The 20,913-nt window shown below is 36.3% G+C and overlaps 3 protein-coding genes and 4 non-coding genes across 8 annotated transcripts in view; all 7 read right to left on the bottom strand.

Annotated features, from left to right (window-relative positions):
• Positions 1 to 1,508: 1,508 nt before the first annotated feature.
• Positions 1,509 to 4,388, bottom strand: nkx6.1 (NK6 homeobox 1). The gene is made up of 3 exons (XM_076078293.1): positions 3,452 to 4,388; positions 2,861 to 3,033; positions 1,509 to 2,154 (listed from the first exon to the last, which is right to left on the bottom strand). The coding sequence occupies exons 1-3, from the start codon at positions 3,990 to 3,992 to the stop codon at positions 1,894 to 1,896; spliced, it is 975 nt and encodes a 324-aa protein (XP_075934408.1). The 5' UTR covers positions 3,993 to 4,388; the 3' UTR covers positions 1,509 to 1,893.
• Positions 4,389 to 8,142: 3,754 nt separating this feature from the next.
• Positions 8,143 to 13,719, bottom strand: rpl17 (ribosomal protein L17). Its single transcript, XM_076078277.1, has 7 exons — positions 13,557 to 13,719; positions 13,070 to 13,119; positions 12,810 to 12,850; positions 11,680 to 11,814; positions 11,406 to 11,504; positions 8,441 to 8,632; positions 8,143 to 8,223 (listed from the first exon to the last, which is right to left on the bottom strand). The coding sequence occupies exons 1-7, from the start codon at positions 13,709 to 13,711 to the stop codon at positions 8,176 to 8,178; spliced, it is 720 nt and encodes a 239-aa protein (XP_075934392.1). The 5' UTR covers positions 13,712 to 13,719; the 3' UTR covers positions 8,143 to 8,175.
• LOC142933964 (small nucleolar RNA SNORD58) lies at positions 8,320 to 8,383 on the bottom strand. The gene has a single exon (XR_012947650.1). It is a non-coding gene; the product is annotated as a small nucleolar RNA SNORD58 (small nucleolar RNA).
• On the bottom strand, positions 11,203 to 11,268 carry LOC142933966 (small nucleolar RNA SNORD58). Its single transcript, XR_012947652.1, has one exon. It is a non-coding gene; the product is annotated as a small nucleolar RNA SNORD58 (small nucleolar RNA).
• On the bottom strand, positions 11,568 to 11,634 carry LOC142933963 (small nucleolar RNA SNORD58). The gene has a single exon (XR_012947649.1). It is a non-coding gene; the product is annotated as a small nucleolar RNA SNORD58 (small nucleolar RNA).
• Positions 12,321 to 12,386, bottom strand: LOC142933965 (small nucleolar RNA SNORD58). The gene has a single exon (XR_012947651.1). It is a non-coding gene; the product is annotated as a small nucleolar RNA SNORD58 (small nucleolar RNA).
• Positions 13,720 to 16,937: 3,218 nt separating the features above from the next.
• The window catches only part of mfhas1 (multifunctional ROCO family signaling regulator 1), a 12,505-nt gene continuing 8,529 nt past the window's right edge, over positions 16,938 to 20,913 (bottom strand). Inside the window, exons 2-3 of one of the 2 annotated variants that reach the window (XM_076078266.1) lie at positions 17,230 to 17,444; positions 16,938 to 17,005 (exon numbers count right to left, since the gene is read on the bottom strand). In XM_076078266.1, coding sequence (XP_075934381.1) covers positions 17,314 to 17,444 — 131 coding nt within the window. In that variant the 3' untranslated portion in view covers positions 16,938 to 17,005; positions 17,230 to 17,313. Of the gene's footprint in view, positions 17,006 to 17,229; positions 17,445 to 20,913 lie in introns of those variants that run through there. The other variant, XM_076078267.1, reaches the window with a different exon arrangement.

The raw sequence follows: 20,913 nt of genomic DNA, 5'->3' as shown, positions 1-20,913 counted from the left end.
ACAAAACATCTGAGTTCTTCCTTCACGAACAGTTTATCATATATATATATATATATATATATATATATATATATACTGTATATATATACAGTATATAAGAAAAAAGTCTTCGTGGTTTCATTTAATTACAGATTAGCAGTAATTTATTACTGAGATTAGATTAATTGGATTATTAAATCTTAATTAAATTCACAGGATTTGCATGTTAGTAATTATTCTGTATTTATGTATATTTCATAACTTCATGTTTATAGTTTATACTTCATGCTGAACAGCTTCTGATTGGATGAAGCAACAATAAGGTTAATACAAAAGAAGAGAAGATAAAATAAAGACATGAAGCTCTAAATGACGTCACGTTTATTAAATACAAAAGAATAAAAATCATGAAACGTCATTTTAAACAGAAAACGTCACTTTTCTAACAGATGAAATCATTAAATCAATAAATCTGTTTATGAGACGGATGTTTAAAGAACCTTTAATGTAGAATCAAACCTCCAGAACTATTCATATTAATATGTATGTTATTATAACAGTTTGTTTATTAGAAAATACATAAATATTCGTTCATAAAACATTTAAAACGTAAATTATTTGGTTTTCCAGTAAAAAAAAGGATTTCTGCAGTTTTGTTAAAAAGAAACAAAATCTCAAATAAATATTTACATTTTACGGCAACACATTGTTTATTTTGTTATAATTAATATATATAAATACATATATATAAATACGTATATATATATATTTATATTTAGTGGTTTGTCGAATTGAAACATCCGGTTTTATTATTTATTAATAAAGAATCCTCTGATCGTTCTTCTCTTCTTTTATAACTTTAATGTTTTACTTCTCAAACAGGTTTTATGATATTTATATTTATATTTTCAGACTGAGTGACTTTATGAGACACGTGACCCACTCCGCTACATCCGGGTCCTCGCGTGATGGATTAAGGATCAGCTGTTGAAGCCGCTTCACTGACTTTCAATTTGCGAGAAAACGAGCTGCTGATGAAACGTGACGCGTCACAATTTATTGCTTTTTATTTCTCTGCTCAACGATCACTTATGACGTTTCAGTTTCATCAAAAACTGCTTATACATTTAATAATCACAATGTTTTTATTGTTTTATCTTTTTGTTAAAATCGAGTCAGAATGTTTGAATTTATCTAAAAAAAACGGAAATAAAAAATAAATCTTTCAAAGGCCTCAAATGATCTCAGCAGTAAGTCAATAATATAATAATATTAATAGTGATAATAATATGAATTATAATAATATTTATTTGCAGCAGAAATAAAAGAGTAAAATGATGAATATTAATTAAATTATCGGGTTGAAGCAGATGACGTATTAATCAGTCCCATCGGTATTTAATTTAACATGTGTAATAATTATATAATAATATATAATTATGTAATAATTATGAATTATTAATGAAGAGCTTTGCAAACAAGAAGCAAACATTTGAGTTTTTATTAAATAAAAGTGCATTACATCGAGCCGCCGTCATACAACAGATAAATAAAGGTGAGCGGATGTACAGGTGCGTGTGGTGCGTTCAGGGCCGATTGAAGAGGCCTTCACGGACCACGTGAAGGTTAAATATTCTTCTTTTTTTGTGAATCCAAAAAGTAAATCAAAGTGTTTTCAGCTGATCTGAGATCAGCGCATCTGTACAAACACGTTAACGATTCACAGCAGCGTCTCTTCCACCGGACACCGGACACGGTTCACGGTTTATTTACAACTTTAGTCCCGACAGGAAGTCCTCTGTCCGCGTGCAAAAAACTAAAAAGAGATAAAAACCAAAAATGTGCGACTCCGAGAGTTCGTTTGATCCAGAAACGGAAGAAGAAGAAGAAGAAGCACCAGAGAAGAAGAAGAGTCTAGGAGCTGTCGTTCTCTGAGTGCAGCAGCAGACCCGGACCCAGACCCAGACCCGGACCCGGTTTGTGCTTCTGCAGCAGCTGCGTGATCTTCTCGTCGTCCGAGTTCGGGTCCAGAGGTTTGTTGTAGTCCTCGTCCTCGTCCTCGATGTCCGACGTCCCCTTCAGCCGCTCCGTCTCCGAGTCCTGCTTCTTCTTCGCGGTGGCCATCTCCGCCGCGTGCTTCTTCCTCCACTTAGTCCTCCTGTTCTGGAACCACACCTGAGACACACACGCACGCGCGCGCGCGCACACACACACACACACACGGTTTAATGTTGTGACATCTTTACACACTGAAGGATTATTAAATATTATATTTCATTCTGCAGAAATAAAGGCTACAAATCTAAATTCTAAATATTATTATTATTATTATTTAGTCTAAATATTATAACAATATAAAATAGAATATAATGTATTTATAATAATAATTATTATATTTAATAACAGATGGAATTTTAAACATAAGAGATACAAAAACAACGAGCTGCACAGAACACGTTTAACGATGCAACAAATAATAAAGATGATGCATTATGGGAAGAATTATTGGAGGAGAGGAAGCTCGTGCACAAATGAAAGAAAGTCCGGAAATAAAGAAGAGAAGAAGAAGAGATGAGCCGCCACGGTTTAAAGGAATGAAGCGAGAAAATAGAAACATTATGAATGAATTCAGGCTTAAAACAATATCTGAATGTTAAAAAATATTCTTTATTAATTAACGTTTTATATAAAAGTGATAATTCAATATGTTTTAAACTGTGATTTAAAACATGAAGGAACACGTGGTGTTTGTTATTTGGGTGTTTGTTTCTTCATTAAATAAATATATATGATCAGTATTAATATATATTAATATATATATTATTATATATGATCGGTATTAATCGGTATTAATCTGCAGTAATAATCTGAAGGTCCCTACCTTCACCTGGCTCTCCGTCATGCCCAGGGAGTAGGCCAGCCTCGCCCTCTCGGGCCCCGCGAGGTACTTTGTTTGCTCGAAGGTTTTCTCCAGAGCGAAGATCTGCTGCCCGGAGAAGGTGGGCCGCGTGTGTTTCCTCTTCCCGTCTTTGTCCAGAAGGATGGAGTTGTGATCTGCAACCAAAGTCTACATCTGAATATTATGATGTTTTATATTCTGCTAATTATTCAGACTTTTAAACTAAATAGAAGAAAATAATCTGCAGCGTTTTAGATTCATTGATTTTCTTCATGAATCTGTTGAAACATCTTATTTACAGTCACGAGTCTCTAAATGCTCATTTATACTTTCTATAAACACAAACACGTTAAATCACTTTTTTATTTATTTGTTATTTTGTGTCACATTTAGATTCTAAAAGTTAAATCTGTTTTAAAACTCTTTTCTTTTCTCTGAACGTGTTTCACGTCTTTAATCAGATGTAAAGAGTCAAATAGTCTGCAGTGTTTTATTTGATAGAATTATTATCTTTATCTGACTTTAACATAATTATGAATACGCTTATTTTCTTTAAATAAGAGGAGAACTCACGCGGTGAACACGCAAACCGCGCGTCCCTCCAGTGCGGACTCTGCAGGACTCCCGGCCAGAAGATCGGCGTCCTGCCCGGCAGGTCCGCCAGAGGCTTCGGGTACCGGGCCACGGCTCCGGGGCTGAAGTAAAGTCCGGGAGGAGGAGGCGGAGGACTGAGGCTGCTGAACCGGGGGAGACCGGACAGAAGCCCCGCAGAGGAGGAGGACGCGGCGGACACCGCGACCGTGGCGCCGAGCAGCGCCGCCGAGGGCCGGCTCAGGATGTCGTTGATTCCGTGCGGGGTCGCGGAGGAGCCGAGCTGCGGAGACATGAGACCCGAGGAGGAGCTCTTGATCCCCGGGGAGGACACCGCCATGCCGCCCGGGTTGGGAGAGGTGGTGGCCGGTGACGTGGAGCAGTTGGGTCCGGTGGAGGAGAGCGGGTAGGCCGGGTACAGAGGGGTCTTCATCTCGGTCATGCTGTGCAGAGCCGCCAGAGGAGGCGTGCTGAGCAGGAAGGCGCTTTGTCGGGACCCGTCCATCGGACCCACGGCTAACATTATACCGCTGCTCTTCTGGACGATCCGGGACCACTGGACCGGGTCTCTGGAGGGTCTTTAGGGGCCCCGCAGCACCTGGTACAGAGAGAGAGGATCCGGACTACAACTAAACCTGAACCCGGTCTTCTCTGGATTTAAAGTCCATCTCAACCTCGATCCGGAGGCTAAAAAAAAGAAAAATCCAAAATAAACTTCAGCTGCAAATAAAAAACAAGTAAAGGAGTTCAGACTGATCGGGGTCCGGGTCCAGCTCCAGACCGGGAGGATCACAAGAGGGTCTGTGTGTAGAGTTGAAGAAGTTGTGTGAGATAATAAAACATGATCATCTGGTGTTCTATTAGCTTCACTTCAACTTCACAGGAGGAAAGGACGAGGCTCCGAGCTCATTGGCTCAGCCCACGGTGACGTGGCACGGCTGGATTTCGGAGAGCCTCCTGGTTGGCTCAGCGGCTCGGCTCTGATTTGTCGGATGAGACACCATCAAAGAAGAAATAATGTTTGATGCTAAATAAACTTTAGTAAAAGAAGAATGTGGATTTAAAAGTCAGCTGTTTTTTTTTAAGTCAAGATACAATTATATTATAATAAATCTACAATTCAAATTATGTAAAATAATAATATGTTGAGTAAAATAAATGAGTAGAAGGTCAAGTTATTTAAATATTAGGACACTTTAATGAACTTTAAAGGATCTGAAACAAAAATATGAACTTTACCTTCAATATATTAAAGAAAACATGACATAATTTATTCTTAATTAATATTCAACATGTAAACAAACAAGCTGCATCATCAGCGTAAACGTTGGTTTTCTTTCCTTTGAAATATGATAGAATCTTTTTTAAATTTAATATATTTTCATGAGAAAACTCCTGAAGTCTCTGTGGAGACGTTCAGCTCCGGACCGACAGGTTCAGGTTTTCAGTAGAGCTAGTTTTTTAACTCGTCTATTTTTTAACTCACCTCGCCGGTGGTCGCGGTCCTTCGATTCTACCTTTATTTGTTCAGAGAAGAAGAAGAATTGCTGTTCTTCACATTGATCTTCATCAGGTGATGATTCTTTAATTCTGGTCAAGATGTGAAAAGTAACATCTGCTCTTATTTTTACAGTCACGAGTTTTAAATGTTCTAAAACACAAAGTAAAATCTGTTTATTTATTTATTAAAGTTCTTTAATGTAAAGATTTAGTCTCGAAACTTAAATCTGCTGAAGTCTGAATGTGGTTCAGATCATAAAGATTTAAATAAAATAGACCGAACATCTTTATAACAATAAACATCAAAGACCTTGAACGCACCGTCAGCTGATTTAAACCACAAAGAAGAATCATGTTGTAAAATCTGATTTATGAGATTTGATTCAAAACTGAGACGGGATAAAATATAAATGACTGAATTGTTTAGTTAACATAATAATGTTTTTATTATTTTACATCTTTTCACACTGAAGCGTCTCACTGGGATTAAATCGTGTCTTCTGTATATTCATGTGTACTAATACACTCAGTATACATCTACTTGTGGAGAGTACATTTGTGAGTAGTATTGTACTGAGGTAGAGGTTCGAGGTACTTGTACTTTACTAAAGTGTTTTTATATTTCTACTCCATCAGTTATAATTAAACATCTGGAGTCATATTAAAACATGAAATAAGATCATCTCATAAACGATAAAGCATTGTAGATAAAACTACATACATGTATAAATATTCAGCATTGAGTCATATGACTTTAATATAATAAGATAATCAGTTGATCATGAGTCATTCATCAACTCTTTGGTTAAATCTCTTTAATAGTTATAAAATAAATAAATCATTATTTGCAGATATAAACAGACTGTTTATGTTTAAAACATGTATTTATTATGTTAATGAAATAGAATAACAGTTCTTAGCGCCTCAGTTAGATATTAAACTCTATACATATTGTATTAATATTCCGTCTCGGTAGTGACTCCTGCAGTACAGCAGCGCCCTCTGCTGGTCATCTCGCATCATCACTGATCAGTGATCGATGCATCAGGTCTGACTCTTCTTCTCAGCTGCTCTCATTAACGACATCCTGTCATCACGTGACACCTTCACCTCTGACCCTGCAAAGGATTGTGGGTCCATACTGGATGAACATCCTGGTCTTTATGACACTGGTACTTTATTACTACTGTAGTACTTACGTATATATACACACATATATATATCATGTAAATATGTTAACGTGATACAAAAACAAGTAAAATACACAAAAACTAAAAGAAATCATTTTTAAAACATTTCACGCTCACTTTGATCAGTTATAGAAAGTACTAGAGTACACACGAGAGGTACTCGTACTAGACTCGAGTACACACGAGAGGTACTCGTACTAGACTCGAGTACACACGAGAGGTACTCGTACTAGACTCGAGTACACACGAGAGGTACTCGTACTAGACTCGAGTACACACGAGAGGTACTCGTACTAGACTCGAGTACACACGAGAGGTACTCGTACTAGACTCGAGTACACACGAGAGGTACTCGTACTAGACTCGAGTACACACGAGAGGTACTCGTACTAGACTCGAGTACACACGAGAGGTACTCGTACTAGACTCGAGTACACACGAGAGGTACTCGTACTAGACTCGAGTACACACGAGAGGTACTCGTACTAGACTCGAGTACACACGAGAGGTACTCGTACTAGACTCGAGTACACACGAGAGGTACTCGTACTAGACTCGAGTACACACGAGAGGTACTCGTACTAGACTCGAGTACACACGAGAGGTACTCGTACTAGACTCGAGTACACACGAGAGGTACTCGTACTAGACTCGAGTACACACGAGAGGTACTCGTACTAGACTCGAGTACACACGAGAGGTACTCGTACTAGACTCGAGTACACACGAGAGGTACTCGTACTAGACTCGAGTACACACGAGAGGTACTCGTACTAGACTCGAGTACACACGAGAGGTACTCGTACTAGACTCGAGTACACACGAGAGGTACTCGTACTAGACTCGAGTACACACGAGAGGTACTCGTACTAGACTCGAGTACACACGAGAGGTACTCGTACTAGACTCGAGTACACACGAGAGGTACTCGTACTAGACTCGAGTACACACGAGAGGTACTCGTACTACTCGAGTACACACGAGGGGTACTCGTACTACTCGAGTACACACGAGGGGTACTCGTACTAGACTCGAGTACACACGAGGGGTACTCGTACTAGACTCGAGTACACACGAGGGGTACTCGTACTAGACTCGAGTACACACGAGAGGTACTCGTACTAGACTCGAGTACACACGAGAGGTACTCGTACTAGACTCGAGTACACACGAGAGGTACTCGTACTAGACTCGAGTACACACGAGAGGTACTCGTACTAGACTCGAGTACACACGAGAGGTACTCGTACTAGACTCGAGTACACACGAGAGGTACTCGTACTAGACTCGAGTACACACGAGAGGTACTCGTACTAGACTCGAGTACACACGAGAGGTACTCGTACTAGACTCGAGTACACACGAGAGGTACTCGTACTAGACTCGAGTACACACGAGAGGTACTCGTACTAGACTCGAGTACACACGAGAGGTACTCGTACTAGACTCGAGTACACACGAGAGGTACTCGTACTAGACTCGAGTACACACGAGAGGTACTCGTACTACTCGAGTACACACGAGGGGTACTCGTACTACTCGAGTACACACGAGGGGTACTCGTACTACTCGAGTACACACGAGGGGTACTCGTACTAGACTCGAGTACACACGAGGGGTACTCGTACTAGACTCGAGTACACACGAGAGGTACTCGTACTAGACTCGAGTACACACGAGAGGTACTCGTACTAGACTCGAGTACACACGAGAGGTACTCTTACTAGACTCGAGTACACACGAGAGGTACTCTTACTAGACTCGAGTACACACGAGAGGTACTCGTACTAGACTCGAGTACTCTCTTGTTATAAATCTATTGATGAGTATATTATGAACCAGCAGCTCAGTAGTTTATTCATAAAGTATTTTAAGAGTTCAAACATGTTTTCATGTAAATACTTCTGAGATAAATCATTTAAAACGAACATGTTAACAGATGAACAGATGAGACTTTGTGTATGAAGTGAATATGAGGAGACGTTATTGTTCAGAACAAGTCGTGTTTTATTCATTCTACTCTCGGGCCATCAGCTTCTGCTTCTTCAGCTTCTTCTGTGAGACCTGCAGAACGAAACTCAGGGTTAGAGAAACACCAGTCAGGAACTACGAGGTACTAGTACTACGAGGTACTAGTACTACGAGGTACTAGTACTACGAGGTGCTCAGATTTAAACTTTGTTTTCATGTTCATCAAAGGTGTCCTAAGGTGTCATCAGTGCAGCACAGAGGCTCCTCCCCCCCCCCACCACCCTTCCCTACCACCACCTCCTCCTCCTACCTTCTTCTTCTGGGCCACCTCCTCCTCTGGTTTGGGTACGATCTGCTCCTTCTCGGTGAGGATCATCTCGATGTGACACGGTGAGCTCATGTACGGGTTGATGCGTCCGTGAGCTCGATACGTGCGCCTCCTCATCTTCGGGGCCTTGTTCACCTGGATGTGCTCGATGACCAGGGAGTCCACGTCCAGACCCTGAGACCACAAGAAACCACATGAGACCAGGACCACACCATCTGAACTTTAATATTTTAGATTTAAAGCAGATTAAAAACACATTTACAGATACTCTGAGTGTGTATTTGTACTGTCTATAGTACTACACACAGTAACTATAGAAACACTGAGTTAGTTCTGATTTGTTTGGGTCTGAAGTCATAATATTAATAACTATTAAATATTTAATATAAGAGTTAAAAGATATTTTATCTCTAATTTAACACAAATTTTAAATGAATATTCAGAAGGTATTTAAAACAAAAGCTGACTGAAATTAGAATATATTCATCTATAAATACAATAATGAATATATTCATCTATAAATACAATAATAAATATATTCATCTATAAATACAATGAATATATTCATCTATAAATACAATGAATATATTCATCTATAAATACAATAATGAATATATTCATCTATAAATACAATAATGAATATATTCATCTATAACTACAATAATAAATATATTCATCTATAAATACAATAATGAATATATTCATCTATAAATACAATAATAAATATATTCATCTATAAATACAATAATGAATATATTCATCTATAAATACAATGAATATATTCATCTATAAATACAATAATAAATATATTCATCTATAACTACAATAATAAATATATTCATCTATAACTACAATAAATATATTCATCTATAACTACAATGAATATATTCATCTATAAATACAATAATAAATATATTCATCTATAAATACAATAATAAATATATTCATCTATAAATACAATAATAAATATATTCATCTATAACTACAATAATAAATATATTCATCTATAAATACAATAATAAATATATTCATCTATAAATACAATAATAAATATATTCATCTATAAATACAATGAATATATTCATCTATAAATACAATAATAAATATATTCATCTATAAATACAATAATAAATATATTCATCTATAACTACAATAATAAATATATTCATCTATAAATACAATAATAAATATATTCATCTATAAATACAATAAATATATTCATCTATAAATACAATAAATATATTCATCTATAAATACAATGAATATATTCATCTATAAATACAATAATAAATATATTCATCTATAAATACAATAATAAATATATTCATCTATAACTACAATAATAAATATATTCATCTATAAATACAATGAATATATTCATCTATAAATACAATAATAAATATATTCATCTATAACTACAATAATAAATATATTCATCTATAAATACAATGAATATATTCATCTATAAATACAATGAATATATTCATCTATAAATACAATAATAAATATATTCATCTATAAATACAATAATAAATATATTCATCTATAACTACAATAATAAATATATTCATCTATAAATACAATGAATATATTCATCTATAAATACAATAATAAATATATTCATCTATAAATACAATAATAAATATATTCATCTATAAATACAATAATAAATATATTCATCTATAAATACAATAAATATATTCATCTATAAATACAATAATAAATATATTCATCTATAAATACAATAATAAATATATTCATCTATAAATACAATAATAAATATATTCATCTATAAATACAATAAATATATTCATCTATAAATACAATGAATATATTCATCTATAACTACAATAATAAATATATTCATCTATAAATACAATAATAAATATATTCATCTATAAATACAATAAATATATTCATCTATAACTACAATAATAAATATATTCATCTATAAATACAATGAATATATTCATCTATAAATACAATAATAAATATATTCATCTATAAATACAATAATAAATATATTCATCTATAAATACAATAATAAATATATTCATCTATAAATACAATAAATATATTCATCTATAAATACAATAATAAATATATTCATCTATAAATACAATAAATATATTCATCTATAAATACAATAAATATATTCATCTATAAATACAATAAATATATTCATCTATAAATACAATAATAAATATATTCATCTATAAATACAATGAATATATTCATCTATAAATACAATAATAAATATATTCATCTATAAATACAATAATAAATATATTCATCTATAACTACAATAATAAATATATTCATCTATAAATACAATAATAAATATATTCATCTATAACTACAATAATGAATATATTCATCTATAAATACAATAAATATATTAATCTATAAATACAATGAATATATTCATCTATAAATACAATAATAAATATATTCATCTATAAATACAATAATAAATATATTCATCTATAAATACAATAATAAATATATTCATCTATAAATACAATAATAAATATAAGCCGCTGGTTGGTGCCATTAAAGCACCACAGAAGAAGAACTGTCAGGCTCATTAACTCAGAAGACTTACAATATTTCACCCGTTTCTTGTGTTTTTAAGAGCAAATTAAAACATCTTCAGTGTTTCTCAGTAGATGAAGTGAAAGCATGAATATTAACGTTTCTTCATATTAAACATGTTTAAACTGAAGTGAGACTCAGAACATCAGATCGCTCAGATTTCATGTTTTCTCTTCACGTAGAATCAAAGGTGTCCTAAATAATCATCACTGCAGTCTGTTCACGAGTCTCTCCGTTGTTCAGCAGCACCCTCTACATTACATACATATTTATATTACATATATAGTTATACTCAGTTACAATGTGAGAATCTCTCATGTCTAAACTCAGTGCTGATGAGGCGTTCAGGTACCTTGAGCTCAGCGTTGCTCTCGGCGTTCTTCAACATGTGGAGCAGAAACTCGGCGCTCTTCTTGGGCCAACGTCCCTGAGTCCAGCCGAACTGTTTGGCCTGTAAACAACAACAGCTGTTAGACTCCGCCTCTCCTCCACCAGAACACCGAGCTCCTCTGCAGCCGCTCAGATGTAAACGGTCGTTTCATCTTTAATTCAAAGGTGTCCTAAGAAGCTCGTCACAGCAGCTCGTTAACGGTTAAACGGTGGTTTTGTGGGCGGAGCCTCGTTACCTGAGCACACCTGCCGACGCCGCCGTTGTAGCGACGGAACGGGACGCACTGGTGCTTCACGATGACGTCTCTCAGGTACTTGTTGGCTTTACGGATGTGCATCCCTTTGATGGCCTGAGCCGTCTCACGGGTGTTCTGGTGGAGAAAACAAGCGTCCACAAAAAACGAACTCAATAAGACGAACGAGTTAGTTTCTCGTTGAAGCTACTTCTAAAGAAACAGCTGGTTTATTATTACTCTTAATATATTCTGTGTAAAAGTATTTTTTTTTATAGAAAACAGAACTTAAACTGTTTTTATTAAACTGTTTTCAGAGAATATCTCACATTTAATACACAATTAGATATAAATACACAGAATTCATGTATTTCAACAGCTCAATAGATTATATAATATTATAATATCTGCTGATGCGAGTCTGCAGACATCGACTGTCTTCATCTTTTTATAACATTTATATCAGATTATTGATTCATAAAGAGAACGTTTCCATTAAAAACAAGACTTTTACAATATTAATACATCGTGTTTCTATGAGCAACTTAAAACGTGAATAAAACACGAGAAGCTTTAACGTTTAGTCAAAAGGTTTCTTCTTCATATTAAACATGTTTAAACTGAAGTGAGACTCAGAACATCAGATCGCTCAGATTTCATGTTTTCTCTTCACGTAGAATCAAAGGTGTCCTAAATAATCATCACTGCAGTCTGTTCACGAGTCTACGAGCTTCAGCAGCACCCTCTACATACATACATATTTATATTACATATATATTTATATACTCCGTTATAATCTCATCAGATCCTGCTGAATTTAAACTTCATCGATCCTCTACATTTATATTTACTTTAACCTGGAATAAAACATTTAAGATGAAATGAATACTGATGTTAAACATGAAACACTAATAAAACACATCACTGCTGTTACAAGACGAACTGATACAACTACTATTAAGACTTTAACGTCAGTCTTTCTTAGAGTTCAAAGTATTTTGATTTAATTTAGTTTAAGAGTTCCTGATGAGACAGTTTACATCTCGCTGCTGAATAAAACATTGAGTTAAATAACTTTAATTATAAATGTTTTCGACGTCAAACAACTAATTATAAAAGTTTAGACGTCTTACCTTGAAGTGAACCCGCAGGTTGGAGCCCCTCGACTTGCATGCTGCAATAAAACATAATGCAGAAGAAGAAGCTTTAGAACCAGACTGCAGCTCTTTACACATTTAAACACTCAGCAGCTCACATCGTTCATTGAGGTATTTTCAGGTTTATTACAAAGGTGTCCCAAGATGCTAACTGCTAACACAAGCTAACATTTAAGAAGCCAACTGCTAACACACGCTAACATTTAAGAAGCTAACTGCTAACACACGTTACTCACATTTAGTCGGGTTCTCCGGGTCGAGAGAGTAGCGGACCATCTTCAGATATCTGGAGGATCAGAGAGACGTTTTGATTCATTTAAATAACTATACAAACTACATATAACGTCTCTTCATGACTGCTGTTAGCATTAGCTCTTGTTAGCTTAAAGTTCGGCACCGATAACATCCACAAGCAGCTCGAGAATTAAGCAGAAACTACAGGAAACGTTAAACACATGAAACAGAAATGAGCGTTTCTAGACTGGAGTTTGGTACAGTTACGGATCCAACATGGCGGACAGCTAACGTGATAGCCTCCAAACCGGCATCCTCACAAATATCACATTAAAACTCAATTCCCGCCGTCAAACACAGAAATCTAACATCGTCCGACATGTTTGAATGTTGTTAACTAAACGCAGCGAGTTAAAAACTCAGGATGGTGAAGATGTAGTTAAGATTTAATGTAGATTCTAGTCTTCGTGAGAGGGACAGTTCTCCTACCTCTGAGGCCGCGGAGGGAAGAGAAAGAGCCGGAAGCAGCGCTGCTCCTCTTCTTCAGCGCTCCGGTGCACCGCCCCCTGGTGGTCAGGAGGAGGAGGTGCACCAGAGAGCAGTGAGTCCGTCCGGACAGCAGGGGGCGATGTTCCACACGTCATAGCTCACCTGTTCTTACCTAAACAACATCCGGGACTCTTTGTCAGCGGTGGGAAGGAACTAAGTACATGTGTTTAAGTACAGTTGAGAGGTACTTGTACTTTACTTGAGTATTTTCCTACTTAGTAAATGTTGTACTTTTTACTACATTTATCTGACAACTTTAGTTACTTTAAGGATTCAGATTATTAATAATAATAATAATAATAATGATGATGTGTTATTACAGATTAAACTACCAGCAGTATATAAAGTATTTTAAAATGAGCTTGACCTTTAAAGTGATGAACACATTAATGTGATAATAATTATAATATATATTATTCTGCATCACGCGTACTTTTACTTCAATATAATATCTGTGTACTACTTCCACCCTGCTACCTTTAACAAATAGTGTAATATGCAATAAACAATAAGCACATCACAGGATGCTGTTTTATTTCATTAAATGTTTCTCAATTCTTCTTGTATTTTATTGTTTGTTTTATTTTTCCGCTTTTATTTTCCTTAAAATACTAAAAATATTAGTAGTACTACTAACAACAACAACAACAATAATAATAATTATAATTATTGAGTATTACTTTCAGAAGTAACTGGTACTATGAACTGTCCTTTAACTCGAGGTCTCCTTATGAGAGCTCTTCCTGGCTCTCAGCTGTATCCGCTGGTCTTCATCAGCTGATGGAGTCATGAAGAGTGAAGAAAACATTTATATTTAAAAACTAATGAACAAATATAATACATCTATATATAATATAATGAAATAAGTACTTTGTTTCATATTCATATAAACATGAAGACGTATTTTAATATTTAAACAGTTCTTCACAGTTCCATTAGAATCCACAAACAGTATGTTTTATGTATTATTATTATTATTATTGTGATAACAGCAGGACTGAGGACCTGATTGAAGCCTGTAGCTGTGACTCAATAATCTGTGTACAGTATTTATATATTACTCTTTAAAGTATGATGTTGTCGTTAACCAGAAATATTCAAAGTGCTTATGAATGTAATTTATCATAATTCATGACATCAGAAGTAAAACCATTAGTGAATTAACATAAAAGTCATTTTAAAATATTCTTTAAATATTGTTTGAACTTTTCAAAATGTCTCGTTTCCTCTTTTTCTCGGTTTGATGTCAAAATAAAATGAATATATTTTAGACTTTTATTAAAACAAACCTCAGACTTTGTGACATTTAAACAGAAGATGAAGTGAGAAAAGAAGCTGCAGATAATAAGAACAATCGTAACTATCAGCTGTTGAATGTCTCCTGATGATGAACCACACGCACTCTCAGGTACTAAAGCAGTCGTCAGTTTATTTGGTTCACTTCCGGTCGGGCTACATAGAAAAGCTGCGGACGTTCTCAGTGACTCATGCTCAACACCAGAGAACATACAAAAATAAAGATATTATTTACACGTGAAAAACATCCACACGAGAGTCTGAAGCCAAACTAACACCTGGACCTCCTCCTCCTCCTCCTCCTCCTCTTCCTCCCTCTGGGTCACTTAGCATCTGGTTAGCTTAGCCTCGCTAACCGTTAGCAGTCTGGTTCTGTACAATGAAGCTGAATAAACCAAATCATAACAAAGAAGAAATATTGAACAAATAGTGGGAAATATAGTTAAACAAATAAAAGCAAAGCAGGCAGGTTTATTTCATTTCTCCTATTTTCCTATTTAGATTTTCTTTATCATTAGTTTGTATATTTTTGAGGTACTTGTACTGTACTTGAGTATTTTCTACTTCTCCTTTACTACATCTCAGAGTAAATATCTAAAAACAGATTCAGATTATTAATCCACTAATAAATGATTTATTATCACAGATTATAATAAGTCATTCAAATGAGTTTCACCTTTAAAGTGATGAAAACACATTAATGCATAAAACATTTATATATTATATTCTGATATATATTATTCTTCATTCCGTGTACTTTTACTTTTGGTACTTTCAGTATATTTGACTTGTAACTACACTGGTAGTAGTATTTTTGCAGTAAAACATGTCTGATAAACATAAATAATATAATAGCTCATATCATCTACTGCAGCAGCAATAACTGAATCATTTTATTATTTATGTATTTAAATATGAATTATTAAAATGTTTCAGATATGACGTGTTGAGCAGAACCAGGCTAGCAGTTTCCATCCGCTTCCAGTCTTTATGCTAAGCTAAGCTAAGCGGCTGCTGGCTGTAGACGTGACTCTCAGAGGAAGAGAAGAAGAAGACAAATATATATTTACACGTGTGAATCCTCTTCAATCAGACGTATTTTCATGCTTTCAAACATTTACACACATCGCAGAATATTTTGAGTCCAGAAGAAATCAGAGGTGAGACGTGGCAGAAATGTGACTCACAATAAAAAGACGTTTTGTCCTCAATGTCTTTTAGAGAGAGAGACGTTTTACGTCAGCAAAGAGACATTTGATGCTATAGTTTGTGCTCATCAAGCTCCTTAAACACAGTTCAATGTCCACATGATGAGACATTAAGACATTGGAGACATCAAGACATCGGAGACTTCAGAGACGTCGGAGACATCAAGACATCGGAGACGTCGGAGACATCGAGTCGTCGGAGACGTCGGAGACATCGAGACGTCAAGATGTCGGAGACATCAGAGACATCAAGACATCGGAGACGTCAGAGACATCGAGACGTCGGAGACGTCGGAGACGTCAAGACATCGGAGACTTCAGAGACGTCGGAGACATCAAGACATCGGAGACGTCGGAGACATCGAGTCGTCGGAGACGTCGGAGACATCGAGACGTCAAGATGTCGGAGACATCAGAGACATCAAGACATCGGAGACGTCAGAGACATCGAGACGTCGGAGACGTCAGAGACATCGAGACGTCAGAGACATCGAGACGTCAAGATGTCGGAGACATCAGAGACATCAAGACATCGGAGACTTCAGAGATGTCGGAGACATCAGAGACGTCGGAGACATCGGAGGAATCGGAGACATCAAGACATCGGAGACGTCAGAGACATCAGAGACATTGAGACGTCAGAGACATCGGAGACATCAAGACATCGGAGACGTCGGAGACATCAGAGACATCAAGACATCGGAGACTTCAGAGATGTCGGAGACATCAGAGACGTCGGAGACATCGGAGGAATCGGAGACATCAAGACATCGGAGATGTCAGAGACATCAGAGACATTGAGACGTCAGAGACGTCAGAGACTTCAGAGACATCGAGACGTCACAGACTTCAGAGACATCGAGACGTCGGAGACATCGAGACATCCTGCAAACAGGAGAAAACATTCAAATTCATACACAAAGACATAAACACACATTATTAATAAATAGTATTTATAAACATAACTGCTTCTGGAGATATTAAAGATTTCTGAAATCCTTGTCTCTGATTGGCTGCTGCTCAAACGTGATGAATCATGTGATCAGCATTATTCTAACTCTTCTTCTGGTCTCTTTATAGCAGCAGATAAAAAGTGATGATGTACATACAGACGAGGCAGTGATCCAGTGTGATGGGACAGGAAGCAGGCTGTGGGGGGGTCGGGGGGGGGGGGGGGGGGGGCGGCCCTCGGATCACTTGAGACAGGGGCTGACCACGGTGGGGGTCGGGGGGTAGACCAGGACCACGTCGACCCGCTCAGAGCCGTTCTTTGGACAGATGATCTCGGTCAGACCTTCAGGCCTCGGCTGACTCAGCAGCTCACCTGGAACACAGAGACGGACAGGAAATCAGACAGGAGGTCAGACAGGAAGTGAGACAGGAAGTCAGACAGGAAGTCAGACAAGAAGTGAGACAGGAAGACAGACAGGAAGTCAGACAAGAAGTGAGACAGGAAGACAGACAGGAAGACAGACCGACATTTACAGTTACAGCACATCATAACCCAGATATGATCATAATCCAGATCATAAATTCCGGGTTCTGATCATCCAGCAGCTCACAGTTTGGTTTCTGGCTGATAAACAACAACAAACAAGCATCACATCATCATATATATATATATATATGTATATATATTATACATGAGACCAGCAGGGGGCACCGAGTCACTTTATTTAAGCCACACTGTTGCACTTGTCACTTTAAGTACTGGTGTCATTATTGTTGCTTTTCTAGTTTCTGTTTGTTTCACCATATTTTTATTTGTTCTTGTTCATCATGGATATTTTGGGGGCAGCTATGTGAATTGATTGTGTTGATCTTCTGTTGTGGGGAAAAATAATATTTATATATATTATTATATCTCACTTTTTGGCATCTGTATAAATATTATACATACAGAAGACATAGTAACATTGTAACAAATACACAAATAAGCAGCCTAAACCAGCTTAAATGTACAGTTTGTTCTCTTGATGCTTAATTAGATAATTATATATTTGATTAAACCTCAGCAGTAACTAAATGGAGTCACAATAGAGAAACTAGCTCTGATACAAGCTAACGTCACTAGCTTAGCAGAGTAGCTTCTGACTTTGGTGGTATTTGTGTTTTAAACCGTCTGTTGGATTATTGTAATAATTAGGTCAAAGACTTAAATGTGCGGTGTCACGCTGCACCTCTGAACACTGAGACATGACGTCATAATAACGGTTTATTATCCTCTGACTCCACACATGAATAAAGTCTGATCATCTTCTCAGACAGGTTTACTGTTGAAGCAGGAGGACCTGCTGTGAGAAATGTCTGACTCAGTGCTGCCATGTTTGCTCTCTGCTAAACCAACAAGATAAGAAGCAAGTTTGTTTCTAATGTAATAAATAAATCAACCATCACTCCCACACAGCCTGACCTCCAGCAGCACTTAAACCATTAGGCTCATTGATCCTCCAGTTCTCTTCACATGTCTGCAGCCGATTTGTCTGTTGGACCGAAGCCAGAGTTACTGTATCTGTTACTCTGAGCTTCAGTTTACGTACAGTCAGAGCTACAGTCCAAACACAGTCAGAGTTACAGTCTGAATACAGTCAGAGTTACAGTCTAAATACAGTCAGAGTTTCAGTCTAAATACAGTCAGAGATATATTGTAAATACAGTCAGAGTTACAGTCTAAATACAGTCAGAGCTATATTGTAAATACAGTCAGAGCTACAGTACAAATGCAGTCAGAGATACAGTCTAAATACAGTCAGAGATACAGTCTAAATTCAATCAGAGCTACAGTCTAAATACAGTCAGTTACAGTCTAAATACAGTCAGAGCTATATTGTAAATACAGTCAGAGCTACAGTACAAATGCAGTCAGAGTTACAGTCTAAATACAGTCAGAGCTATATTGTAAATACAGTCAGAGTTACAGTCTAAATACAGTCAGAGCTATATTGTAAATACAGTCAGAGCTACAGTCTAAATACAGTCAGAGCTACAGTCTAAATACAGTCAGAGTTACAGTCTAAATACAGTCAGAGCTACAGTCACAGTTAGTCTAAATACAGTCAGAGCTACAGTCACAGTTACAGTCTAAATACAGTCAGATTTACAGTCTAAATACAGTCAGAGTTACAGTCTAAATACAGTCTAAATACAGTCAGAGTTACAGTCTAAATACAGTCTAAATACAGTCAGAGATACAGTCTAAATACAGTCTGAGTATCAGTCAAAATACAGTCAGAGCTACAGTCTAAATACAGTCAGAGATACAGTCTAAATACAGTCAGAGATACAGTCTAAATACAGTCAGAGTCTAAATAGGTATTTCTGTCTTTACTTCTGTCGGTTGTCTTTACATGAGAATCATCTATAAAAAGAAAAGAGCTAAATGATGTATAAACCTGATAATTCAGGTGAGTTAGTCTGCTGCTGTTCCTCCACCAACAACGTAGGACAGTTTGTACGTTGAGGACTTTGACTTTCATACTTTTCTTTTAGATTTTGAATGCAGCACTTTCACTTGTCGTAGTATTTTTAAACTGCGGTAACATATGTGAATATTTCTCCCACTGCTGGAAATCAGATGTGTTTTTCATTAGTGGAAAGCAGCTGACGGCTCAAACATCCAGCTGTGTGTCCTGAATTAGGTCAAAGCCGGATTCCTGCTCCTCCTCCTCTCCCTCCTCCTGCTCCTCCTCCTCTCCCTCCTCCTGCTCCTCCTCCTCTCCCTCCTCCTCCTGCTCCTCTCCCTCCTCCTCCCACATTAACCTGACATCAAGGAGCAGGAATGTCTCCCCTCCTCCATCAGCAGGTAGAAGAATCATTTACATTCCTGAGAAGTGAAGGACGTTCAGTCGCAGCCATAAAAGGACAGAGACGTCTTCCTGTTTCCAGGAAACTCCGTTCACAAACAGTCAGACATCCGACCTCACTTCCTGTTCCATTGTCAGCCTCACATGTGAACGGGTGCTCTTTGTTTAGCTTTTTAGGCTTCAAAGAAAAAATACTATAGTATTGTCTTCAAAACTAGACATTTAAAGACATCGTTTTGGACGTTTCTCTGACATTGTTTTTTTTACTTAAAAAATAAATGATGCTCACTTTACAGTAGGGTTGCAATACATCGTATATATATATATATATGTATATATACACATCGTATATATATATACATCGTATATATATATACACACACACACACAGTATATACGTGTGTGTACACAGTACATATATGAACGTTTCCTTTCATGTGTGACCAAATGAAATTAAAATAAAGGAAAAATACACATAAGAAGTACTTGTAGAAAAGAAGGGTAGTATAAAGATCAAACATAAAGTTAAATATATAATTAAGTGGAATAGTCAGAGTGACTATATGTCAGAGTCTAACCTTTGATGAAAGTAAAAATAAATATAATTAATATTTTATAGACAGAACAATTAACTGAGAAAACAATCGGCAGAATAAACAAACATCAAAATAATCCTTAGATGCAACTTTAAGATGAATAATTAGAGATTGAATCTGTTTAAATATTGTGAGGACGACATTGTTTTGATGAGATTTCTCATTTCTAACGTCATATTCATATGATATATATATATTTAATACATCCATATTCAGATAATAACTGTTAGTTTATCATCTCACAACAAGTAGAACACGGAGAACAACATCATGAGATTAACATCAGAGACGCACTGATGACAACTGGATTAAGGTCAAACAATCAGACACGAACACACGTTCTGTTTACAGAGAAACAATAACTCATAATCTGTCTCACCCCTCACATCCGTCT

The sequence above is a fragment of the Anarhichas minor genome, unplaced genomic scaffold (genome assembly GCF_050575085.1).
Source record: "Anarhichas minor isolate MPS153535 unplaced genomic scaffold, ASM5057508v1 ptg000064l, whole genome shotgun sequence".
NCBI classification, from domain to species: domain Eukaryota; kingdom Metazoa; phylum Chordata; class Actinopteri; order Perciformes; family Anarhichadidae; genus Anarhichas; species Anarhichas minor.
The sequence above is the reverse complement of the archived record's forward strand: the minus strand, read 5'-3'. Positions and strand labels throughout refer to the sequence as shown.

Coding starts and splice junctions, on each gene's coding strand:
- nkx6.1 (XM_076078293.1), bottom strand. CDS start 3,992: ATGTTAGCCGTGGGTCCGATGGACGGGTCCCGACAAAGCGCCTTCCTG. Junction 3,034..3,451: donor GCGGTTTGCGTGTTCACCGC/GTGAGTTCTCCT, acceptor CTTTGGTTGCAG/ATCACAACTCCATCCTTCTG. Junction 2,155..2,860: donor TGACGGAGAGCCAGGTGAAG/GTAGGGACCTTC, acceptor TGTGTGTCTCAG/GTGTGGTTCCAGAACAGGAG.
- rpl17 (XM_076078277.1), bottom strand. CDS start 13,711: ATGACGTGTGGAACATCGCCCCCTGCTGTCCGGACGGACTCACTGCTC. Junction 11,505..11,679: donor GCGTCGGCAGGTGTGCTCAG/GTAACGAGGCTC, acceptor TGTTGTTTACAG/GCCAAACAGTTCGGCTGGAC. Junction 8,224..8,440: donor AGGTGGCCCAGAAGAAGAAG/GTAGGAGGAGGA, acceptor TTCGTTCTGCAG/GTCTCACAGAAGAAGCTGAA.